Raw genomic sequence first — 12042 nt, 5'->3', positions numbered from 1 at the left:
AAGTTTAGCACTGCTGCAGTTAATTTTACAGTTTCCCCTGCATTATCTTGACTATTAGGGACAAGAAAATTGATTATTTGTCAAATTCGAATGACGTTTTAGTAATTTATGACAGTATGAGTTATTCTGTTGATTGATCGATCGTTAATCCAGTAAGCTAAATGATTTAAAGGTTGGGTAGGTAAGAATTGTCTAAAGAACTTTTTTCAAATTGGCTTAAACTGTCTTTATATACCAATACATAATTAAAATGTAAGTACTTTGAAAAAGAGAGTATAAAAATTGTGTGACTATGGTGTATTTAATCTTCAAAAAACACAGCTCATTAATTCCTATCGGGACGAAACAAGTGATTGGCTTGCGCGACTGTCACTCTCCGTCGCCATGACTACCGCCGCTATTACTGGCTCTGCCCACGTGCGCGCAGTCGCGCACCCGTTTTTAGGTGGGAGTGAATGGAATTAATGAGCTGTGTTTATTGAAGATTAAATACACTAGAGTCACTCAATTTTTTATACTCTCTATTTCAGAGTACTTGCATTTTAATTATGTATTTGTATATAAAGACAGTTTAAACAAATTTGAATAAAAGTTTTTTTAGACAATTCTGACCTACCCTACCTTTAATCCACTGAACAATGCTGTGGTAATATAAAAACACTCTCCCAACAGCATACTGTTTCTTTTGAACCTAACTCCTAGTCAAATTAAAATGATATAGTTGTATATATCACTTATGATGGTATTTTGTATAGATATGGCCAGACGTGCAGTCTACCAATAACATCAGAGCGACAGCACTACGAACGCCCACAAGCGACTTCGCAGTACAGAGACTAGCGACATACAGCGACAAAGTTGCTGGCGGTGTGAACGGGGCTTTAATTTCTTCGTTTAGTAGAATGTTTATGCTGTTCTTTTTCATACAATGAACATGAATGGTGACCAGGGGCTGTCAAGCTTCTTAAATGTCAATCTGTTTCTTACACAAAGTTATTGGATGACTTTAGAAGACTTGAAATATAGTTCACAATTATTATGGACTAACTGTTATGGTACTTTTATGGTGTTGTTTGCCATTATTGGAGCTTTGCAACCTCTGATTATCGTTCACTTTCATTGCACAAAAAAAAATATATTTTTGTGATCAATGAAAGAAATGATTTACTTTTAATAACTGAAAGCAAGAGGTTTGGTTAAACGTAAAACAAAATATTGGCCCCAGGGCTGTAGAGAAATTTACAGAAAAGTTCTAGCAGTTCTTAGTGTAAAGCAGAGGACAAAATCTGTACCTGACAAGCTCTCATTCTACCTGAGATCAAATTGATGTCTGACAGCCTCTCAGCAGCGATACAAGTCACCTCTGCTCCATTAGCTGCCTGGAACAGTCACCCAACCGCCCCGTGGGGAACAGTCAGCATTCATTCTGTAATCAAAGGTAAAAAGTATGGTTTTCAGTAAGAAAGTGTCTCAGATTGATGTATCCGGCTCCCTGGTTTCCTGCTGGGATAATCGGTAATAAATCACATTTAATTTCCCTGCGTATGTGTCCAAGCCCAGCTCTTGAATATGAGACAGGATGTGGTGGACCTGTGCTAGCAGGACTTTCTATAAGAATATCAATCCCTCATACATTATGCTTCATTCTGGTAAGAAGAAAGCATTAGCACTTCCTAAACTTTAACAATCTGGTGTATTTTTGTAAATATTAGGCTACATGGTTTGTTCTGACAAAGTAAAAAAAAAAACGTACCTTATCTTAAAATATTCTTATAGTCATAATTCTTTCAAAACAGATGTAATGAAGAAGTTTTGCTGTGCACTTGTTTTAACTATTGGCTATAGACTATAAAACTGAAATGCAAAATCCCGGGGAACGACAACAGACTTAAGCTTTATTTATTTTTAATGCAATACTGGCGTAGGCCTACTGCTCAGGCCTACTGTATACTGCCTACAATTTTTCAAAATCAATATGCTTTAAAGTTATATAAGGCTACTGTTAGCAAGTCATCATCAGAAATACGTACACTTTTGCTGTATACTGTAACAATGTGGACATTAACCAAGCCTGCTCAGCTTTCCAGGTGGTTCATGTAAAACACTGAAGCTCTGACTGACTCTGAAGTGCAGCTTTGAGCGGGAATTTCTCACATTACGTCTAGGGAAACGCTCGACAACCATTTCTTATCCATTGTGTTGACCAATGGGTGAGAAATGGTTGTCGAGTTTGGAATAGCAGTCTAATTAAGTGATTTTAAATGGATTAACGTGTTACCTACCTTTAAAAATTGGCCTAGAAATGAGATTGTAGTTTGAACGCTTGATGATTCCCACATCTGAGCACTAGGTGGAGTTGCAGTGCACATTCTTTTCTGTCATACCTTGTGTGAAATGACATCACCTTCATTATCAATGCCTGGAATTGTTGATTATTTTGAATTAAAGCAAATAAATGTAATTTATTGTAATTATTGTAGTTTTATAATAATAATTTGTTACATTTATATAGCGCTTTTCTGGGAACTCAAAGCGCTTCACATATGGAAGGGGGGAATCTCCTTAACCACCACCAATGTGTAGCAAATACATTAGGCACTCACAAATACAGTGTTGTTTGTGTGTGTGTGTGTGTGTGTGTGTGTGTCTGATAAACCTTAAATTATTGGAGCAAAATGTCCCCACAAATATTGCAATATCCGAAATCCGAAGTCCTTGTGGGGACATTTTTTGGTCATAATGAGGAAAACAGCTTATAAATCATACTAAGTGGATTTTGAAAATATAAAAATGCAGAAAGTTTTCAACGTGCTAGATATACTCGCAAATACAAATACACTCCTTTATACAGGCCTAGCCTACATAGGAGTAAACGTGTGTGTGTGTGAGTGTGTGTGTGTGTGTACTACATTCACATTTACCTATCGATCTTACATAGGCTATTTATACCCTATTTACATAGGCTACATCTATCTATCTGTCTATATCTACACAAACACACATGTTGTGTTTACATGTTTTATGGGGACTTTCCATAAACATAAGGATTTGTATACTGTACAAACTGTATATTCTATCCCCTTACACTAACCCTACCCATCACAGAAAACTTTCTGCATTTTTACATTTTCAAAAAACATAACTTTATAAGCTGTTTTCCTCATGGGGACCCAAAAAAAAGTCCCCCCACTTGGATTTCAGATATTGCCATCTTTGTCCCAATAATGTGGGTTTAAAGCTAGTCTAGCTTTATCATTGTCTTCTCTCAATATTTTAATTTTAATGTATTTGCTAGTTCCAGGATGGATAATCATGAACAGATTGTTTCATTTCAGGCTAGCTTGGCGAGCTGACAATAATTCTTTTGAAAAGTTTACGGAGATTTTTTCTTCTTGTATAGAGGTCGGTGTTCTGCGGAAACAGAAAGTTATTGATTTACTGACTGATTTAGTGAACGATTCCACATGCCTTTGTATTATTATTTTTTTGTACTTAGCAGTTAGCCATATTTATTAGTTTAATAAACACTTATTCAGCACATGGTCATAGCTACGAAAGATAAAACTATCTTTAATCAAAAAGTGATATGAAATGCCATACAGCAACAAAGACTTGCATTAAGAATCCAAAAACGTTCCTGTCCCTTTCCACCGTCATTCTCTTCCAAAGACCAATACTGCAAGTCTTCAATAAAATAACAAAGTTAGCTTAACTTGTTTAGTGGCATGGTGTCCCTTAGTTCACAGTTCAATTCAGGAGCGTGAGCATTTTTTCAGACAGTCGTTCAAACTGTTCATTAAATCTCTCCCGCAGCTGCAGGAAGAATCCGTTTGGAGCTCTGAAGTTCTCCTTCCTTCTCCACAGCACCTCACCTCACATATCTAATTGCTGTAGCCAGGGGCTCTGTGACCAAATATGTTGTTTTGTGTTGTGCCCAGCCTTTAATTATCTCTCCTGAATGCAAAACTAAGCCTAATCTGGACTAATGAGAAGTCAAAAAGTGAGCTAAATAGAACTACGGGTGGGAAAAAATAACCCCTGTGGCGCTCTACATCAGTTTGCCCCCACTGTGATTAAATGACAGGCCCCATTGAAGACCATTCTCAACTACTTTCACGCAATATCTCTTATATCTATGTTGGGATAGTGGAGCTCTTGTTATATTTATCATTTTCACAAAGTTTGAGATGATTATGGTATAATTGCCCAAAAATGAGAGCAAGAACTGTTTTTGAACTTTAGAAAATGTTTAGAGGAACCCTCCACAGTTAATAGAGTCTGCCACGCAGATGCTTATATTGAGATGTTTCAATTGGCTTTTTATTGTTTTAATTAAGATGGAGGTTTACCACAATGGGCTTCCCTTGGTTTGGGGAAGAAACCTGGTCTGTCTAGGCTTTCCACTTTGAAAAAGCTGGGTTTCCTCTCCAGGCTGTAGTTTTGACTTTGTTCTTCAAACCTCCATTCCCAGGAAGACGAAAATAAAGAGTGCGAAAAAAATTCCCATGAGATGCCAGCTCACCTAATTCGTCCATATGATAAACCTCTGACCATGCTGGAAGCACTTGATGAAAACAGACAAAGTTGAGAAACCCTGCGATTTCATATGGAGTTAGAGCATCTCCAAACAAAGAGAGCAAGGTCTCCCTCTCTCTCTCTTTCTCTCCCATTGACACTCCCATACAATGTGTCTTGTCAAACACCTGTCCCCAGCATTGTGAAGAACAACTTGGCAGGCTGATCCAAAGACGGAGATGGGGGGAGGAGGGTGTGGTAGGCTGGAGGTGTCAAGAGAGTGGCAGGAGTTTGAGAAACTCTATAACCTGCTCTCTCTCTCTCTCTCTCTCTCCACACAGCTTTGCTCTCTGAGTGTGGATAGACATCCAGGAGACAGGCTTGCCAAATTAAAGCACTGTGCATCATGGATTTTTCCTTCTTATTTGCAATAAGTGTGGTTGTTTTCATATTGGAGCAACAAGGTAAATAATCTTTCTTCAAATCTTTAACAATGTGAATATTTTCCTATCTGAAAAATGCTAATTCAGTTTACATGAGATTTTGTCTATAGCACAAGCAGTTAAACCATATTGCTGTCAAAACTTCATTGTCATATTCTCTCTGGTATGTTCTTTGCAATTCAAATGTATTTTCACATCAAATTTGAATCTTAAAAATATTTGTTTAGCAACTTTATTGTAATTTTAATGGATGTTCTAATTGCTGTTGCTTAAAGAAAAAAAGGGTAAAGGGATAGTTCACCCAAAAATAAGAATTCTGTCATCATTTACTCACCTTCATGTCCTTCCAAAACTGACTTTGGAACATTTTAAGAAATGATTTGGTTATCAGCATTCTTCAAAATATCTACTTTTGTGTTTCCTATAGAAGACAAAGCCATGCAGATTTGGAACAACATGAGTAAATGATAGATTTTTTTTTTCTTTAATTAACTCTCATTGTCTAATAGTCAGCTTTTTACAACCATTTAGATTTCAGTTATCAAATGTCTGCTTTTATAACACCAGTCACAATATGCAGTTGTAAAGTGTAAAAGATTGAACAGATGAATAGGGTTAAATGTGGCGTAAAATGCTACTTAATCCGTCTGGTTTGAGCATGGAAGGGTGTAAACTCCCGCATGTGTAGGCCATCTCCTACCACTTCTATGGACCACAGAACATATAACTTCCCTCATGGTGGAGCAAAAGCAGAGAGAGTTGCCTCAGAATGGTCTAGCTGGAGGAAATAAGGCTTTTGCACTGTGGGTAGGCTTCATTTTAATAGCGTGCAGAGTTCATCACCAGTGCAAGTTATCTCTGTAAACATTAGTTTAAGCAAAGATACATTTCAGAAATTTTGATTGTGATCATTTTGACATAATCTTGAATCAGTTAACATGGTTGCAGGTTGGCTCACGTTTTTTTCATAACCGAGTTTGTTGTTGAGCTCTTTAGTTTCAGCATTGGATGTATGCAGTGCAAAAGACTGGGATAATATACTTTACAGCAAATGAATATTATTATGGTTAATTGCTGGAACTACAGAGCCATGTTCCTCCGAAGTTTTGAATTTCAAGGCCGGTCTCACACGGGGCGGAAATAATCACAGCTTTTCATTTTAATAACAGCAGTCAAACTATTTTATCGCTATCTTATTGCTAACAACAGAAAAGCTTTTGCTGCTTCATGGATGAGATGGTCTGGTTTTACATTGGTGGTTATGGATTTATGTAATCCCTCACCTGTCCTTTACAATTCTTCATTGATCCAACTTGGCAGTCATCTCTCTCTTCAGGGCACGGGTCACAAAATTAAATTTTTCTTGGGAAAACAAAATGTGCTGAGGAGTACAGAGCTTGCCTTATGTTTAACAGTCTCATACCAGTATCGAGTTAGAAAAGTCACATATTACAGGGATAAAGAAAACGTTTCCGATTGTCTTTCTCACGATTAAGGGATGGTATAAAGTCAGTTGTATGTGAATTATGTGAGGCATTTTTAGCAGACGTTCCAATGGATTTGTAACAAATTCCAAGCTCTAAATCTAAGCCACTTGTTGTGATTCATTCTCCTTACCTGATATATGAAAACTAGCCCAAATGCTTCACTGGGAAACTGACGCCTTGACGACATGGATGACAACTGATTTCCAGCATCAAAACAAAAGTCAGACCATTTGTTGTGTATTCCACATCGAACTTATATAGTTAAACCCCCACAGCTTTGTGATAGTGATGGATTACTGTGATCACTCCCAGATCGCTTTCCACAAGACCGGGGCATGCAATTTCACCCGTTTCTATAAGGTCTTAGAGCCTTAGGCTCTGTTCGCCTGATTGAGCACCTTAGATGTCATTCGGGTTACTGAGGTCCAACTAAACACCTCTTCCATGTTCCAAAAGTCATCCCTGCTGAGCCTTCAAGAGAGCGAGACTTCCTGCAGCCTTAGTTCCTTCTTCATCTATCTTACCTCATTAAATAATTTACCCTCTAATAGGGGTGTAACAATATATCGTGTCATAATATATCGCAATACAAAAATGCAATATGTATTGTGGATAGTGAACCAAAATAAAAATTACTATTGAGAAAAAATTAACGTTTTCAAAGTTTTAGTGTCAGTGCTACATTAAACTACTATATATAATGTTGAATATAATGTATAATAATGCAATGGGGAAATATCTGTGGGTCCTGATAATGCCAAATGTCTTATGTTACCAGTAAAAAGTGGCCTACATTATTTGAAATATATCTAGTCAGTGAGAGAGTGAAAGCATATTCGTCTAAAATAATTCTGTATTTTTCAGCTTCAGAATCATGAATATTTTTATTCTGGTGTCACTATTTTCCTGTGGATTGGTTTATCAGCACCAAGTCCAAGCCTATTCATACACCCACAATGTAATACCAAATTTAGCATTTTAATCAATAGTACATTTTCTCATATGTCTTGAAGTATCGCAATAAAATCGTATCGTAAGTTCAGTATTATGATGTGTATCGAACTGTGACATGAGGGTATTGTTACACCCCTATCCTCTAACTTTCCTGGCAATCAGATGTACCATGGTATGCTTTAAAGTACTTTGGTGTGTCATGTATAAATTTCTTGTTCTTTTGTATTTACTTTTATAATTGTTTTTCTGTTAAAGAGTTACCATGTTGCCGACGAACAAGAGATCTGTTTTTGATTCAACTTTTAAAACCCCAACCATCGGAAGCTGTAGTGGTGGTTTGCTTTGTACCATTTACATGCGCTGCTGGAATCCTAGAGGCATTAAATGTGGTTGGCCACAGATTCGTATTTGCTGTCTTCTTTAAACATGGTCCACATGGGCCACTTGGCTTTTCATTTCCCTCAACCTTAATGAAGCTCATGCAACCTAAGCCATTTTGTTTGCAGGTTTCCTTTTTATTCTGTGACATGATTTTATTATTTTTACTGAGGTTGTGTGGAAATTCACTTCTGAACTAATAACCTATTAGATCATGAAAACTGGATCTGAGAATCCTCTGGATTAAAGGCCTAAAACAAAGAGGACCTCGGAGACACAACATTGCTGAAATGTTTAGACAGCAGCATGAGCTTATGTTATCTCTTACATCGCCAAGCATGACTAATATTTTGACATATTTTTAGGTTTTGTCTCAAGTGTAACACATCAAAGCAAAAAACAGGCTTGGGGAAATAGGAAAATATTTGCTAGAAATCCATGACTTAGCTGTATTTGATAGTCTAACCTAATTAGTTTTTTTTTACTGCAAATACAGTACAATTTTTTATATATATTTTGATGTGAATATATTTTAAAATGTAGGCTATTTATTTCTGTGATGTCTTGCAGTGTTCTTCAGAAATCATTATAAAATGCTGATTTGTTGCTCAAGAAACATAATCATTATCAATGTTAAAAACAGTTGTGCTGGTTAATATATTTGTGGACACCGAATAGAAAGAACAGAATTTATTTGAAATAGAAGTCTTTTGTAACATGTCTTTACTGATTTTGATAGTTTCTTTTGTATCTGTTGTCTAACCTTTGTATTTGTTCAGTCCCAGGGTCACATGCCAACATTAGTCCATCTGTGAATGTTCCTCCAGAAATTCACCATCGCGAGAGACGCTGCTCCTGCGAAAACCTGAAGGACAAAGAATGCGTGTACTTTTGCCACATAGGAATCGTCTGGGTCGATACACCCAGGTACATCATCCAAACATTGATCTGTCTGTGTCTGTGTTCCTATAGAGATCTCTTTGAGCAATACAAAAAAGAAAGAGAAGTGGAGGTTGAAATCTGTGGGGGACTGAAGCTGGTAACCTGTACACTGAAAGCACGTGTCTGGTTGTATTTAAGTGTGTGGTCTCATTAATGTGGCCCACGCATGGAGACCTGAGGACAGGCAGACTGCCTTTGGTGAAAAACAACCAAGAAACTAAAGATTGAGGGTCTGGCTCTCGGGAAGTGAAATTAGAGTGAAGTCTTTTATATCTTGAAAATTCAAAGGAGCACAAGTCTTTTTATTCAGTTCACGAATTTGAAAATGGCTCTTTATTGTGCAAAAAAAAAACCCCGAAATAATATATATAAAAAATAATATTTTAAATATGTTATGAATATGGTCAAAACCAAGCATTTACACATGTTAGTCAAGTCATCTTTATTTATATAACAGTTTAATACAGATAGTTTAAAAAAATAATGCATTTTGGCTGTTGTTCAGCTGAAGTCAGTTCTGGCTTGATTCAGTTCCATTGTAAAGATCATCGATTATTAAATTTAGGTAATTTCATCTATAAAGCAATTCTGTTTATTAGTACTTATAAAGCACATTTATTGGTCATTCTGCGTGACCATATTCTAGATTCCTCAATCCACCCAATACCTAAACTTAAAGGGATAGTTCACCCAAAAATGAAAATTGTGTCAGCATTTACTCACCATCATGTCGTTCCAAAGCTGTATGAGTTTCTTTCTTCTGTTGAACACAAAAGAAGATATTTTGAAGAATGTTGGTAACCAGACAGTTGATGGACCCCATTGACTTCCATAGTATGAAATGAAAATACTATGGAAGTCATTGGGGTTCATCAATCTGGTTACCAACATTCTTCAAAATATCGTGTACAGGTTTGGAACAACATGAGTAAAGGATGACAAAATGTTCATTTTTGGGTGAACTATCCCTTTAACAACTACCTTACTAACTATTAATAAGCAGTGATTATGAGGGAAAAGTCGTAGTTAATTGTGAGTGAATAGTGAGAATTGGACCCTAATCTAAAGTGTGACCGAGTTTTTTTTTTCCAATAATTTATTACATTTGATTTTTTTTTTTAAATCACATGTTAAATATTGATATGTTTGGAATGCACTTAAAAATATCAGCTGTTCTCTTTCAGTCAGGTCATTCCCTATGGTGTAGGTTCACTCCAAATGCGTCTAAGACGGGATATGGAACGATGCCACTGCGCACATAGAAGAGACACAAAATGTGTGCGGTTTTGCTCTTACTTGGATCTCCAGCAAAAGTGAGTGTCGTTATTAAAATTGCACATTGTGGCAGTTGCATTGCATTTTACTGATGCCTGACTTGGTATCTTTTTCAGAGATGAAAATGCCTCAGTCAAAAGTTACCATCCCAGAAACTACAAAGAACGATACAAGTCTAGATTCCCCCAGAGACAGAGGAGGCACAATCCAATACAAACCCAAGATCGATAAAAAAAAGCTACACAGTAACTTGCTGTATATTATTATTATTTGGGCAGCAAGCCTGGCCGTATATCTGAATATGTGTGCTGTGAATGGTTTACAAAGTATAGTATTAAACATATTGGGCTTGTCATGAAATGCTAGCATCTCAATAGTGACAGTATGAAGCAAACAGGAGTGATACATTAACTGTCAGTATTTTGCGAAATACTGTGAAACCGTATTGCTTCTAATTGACGTGTAATATACTATTATCATCTGATGTTTCCAATTTTGTTTCCTTATAGTGATTACATTTTGAATATTTATTAAGGGCAATAGTGGTTTGTGGGCACTTTAGGTTTGACATTAAACATATTAGTTTTTCTTGGGTAAAGATCACTCTGTCATCCAAGGTTCAGAGTTTTAATATTATGTCTAGCTTTCTGTAAATTAAATTGTGGATGTTTGTTAATGAATAATAAAAAATGTCTGTGTATGCACAGAACTAGGACAAGCAGTTCACATTTATCAGTGGATATACAGTAGTTTGATTTTTCAGACAGTTGAAACTTGCAATCAGTTTGTAATCTAATGAATGAGCTGAATATTTATTGTAATGTGAAAAGGCAAATAATAAAAACCTAAAAACCCAGTCATTGGTGAAATGCACATAGACCATCTTTCTTGATGGGATATGGCTGCGGTATTTAATTTAGGTTTTTTCACTACTTTCTGGATTTTAAACTTGCAATGACATAAAAATTGCTTATAAACGTACAATGAAAGTGAGGTTAAGTGCACAGAAAAAGTGGATGACAGTTACAGTCAAGCAGAAAATAACTTCAGAAAGGTATACTGTAGTGTGAGAGAAACTGATAAAACTGTCACCGTGCCTGGAGATCAAACGGGGAGACGGTAATGGCAAAGCTAAATGTTTCCACAGTGCTAGAGGCTAGCAATTTTCTGAATAACTGCACTCGCTCTTTCTTTTCCTGTTGTTGTTTTCCATGAAGTGGTGTAAAGCCTTTCTGGTGTAAACCAATATTGTTAGTTGCTTTGGTCGCTGAGTGATCACATATTGAGGGATTTACCATGTAAGTTAAGGTGAATAGCATAGTAGTGCCTGAATCTTTAAATAAGGCTGGCTACTTATCTCCATTCATTTTTGGCATCATCAGGAATGCTGGTTTACCTCACAGGAAGGCTTTCACAAGAAACTTCTGGAAGGAATTTGTGGTGCTCTCATTTACTACCGGGACAAAGGAACAAACACTCTCTATTCCTGTCCCCCTGTTACAGTCAGACGGATTGAGCCAGCCACTAACCACCCTGTTAGGTTCTGGGAAACACCCTGACAAAACCCAACAAATGATTAAAAGTGAGCTAAAAACAGATGATTAAGATTATCAAGATATGATGGTATCACATAGGCCTAAACGTCTCAATTCATCATGATCTTTAATTAGGCAACCTCTTTAATATTGATTAGTTGGGAATTTAAATGTAATGTGAACATTTAATATCAAACAAACAGTTTTACATAACTCTTGCTCTACACAGTATATCCATATTATTTACTGTGCTACATCCCAGCTAACAAAATTGTTCTAAGAAGGTTTTTGTCCCCATTAACTGTATTTCTGAATGTTCTCTGAACGTTCGAAACTTCCAGTTTTTTGCGAAGTTTTCTGTATGTTCCATTTGAAAGTTCTCTGAACATTTTGAACAACATTTCAGGGAAAAAAAAAACATTCTATGAACGATGTATATATATATATATATATATAAAAAATTGTTGCGTTTTGAGAACGGTATTAAAACTATGCACAAACATTCTATTACGG

At 36.4% G+C, this 12042-nt stretch overlaps 1 protein-coding gene and 1 long non-coding RNA gene across 2 annotated transcripts in view; one reads left to right on the top strand and one right to left on the bottom strand.

The window, feature by feature from the left end:
- The window catches only part of LOC307168353, a 46498-nt gene extending 44169 nt beyond the window's left edge, over positions 1-2329 (bottom strand). The window contains exons 1-2 of the long non-coding RNA XR_013822926.1: positions 2283-2329; positions 1313-1426 (exon numbers count right to left, since the gene is read on the bottom strand). This is a non-coding gene — a long non-coding RNA (uncharacterized lncRNA). The remainder of the gene's footprint in view (positions 1-1312; positions 1427-2282) is intronic.
- Positions 2330-4886: 2557 nt separating this feature from the next.
- On the top strand, positions 4887-10225 carry LOC307168577 (endothelin-1; the record flags this gene model as incomplete). The annotated part of the gene is made up of 4 exons (XM_079888695.1): positions 4887-4979; positions 8557-8704; positions 9904-10032; positions 10111-10225. Exons 1-4 carry the CDS (start codon positions 4922-4924, stop codon positions 10223-10225), a joined length of 450 nt encoding a protein of 149 aa, XP_079744821.1. The 5' UTR covers positions 4887-4921.
- Between the last annotated feature and the right edge of the window lie 1817 nt (positions 10226-12042).

Source organism: Squalius cephalus, assembly GCF_949319135.1.
Source record: "Squalius cephalus genome assembly, chromosome: 12".
Lineage (NCBI taxonomy): Eukaryota > Metazoa > Chordata > Actinopteri > Cypriniformes > Leuciscidae > Squalius > Squalius cephalus.
The sequence above is the reverse complement of the archived record's forward strand: the minus strand, read 5'-3'. Positions and strand labels throughout refer to the sequence as shown.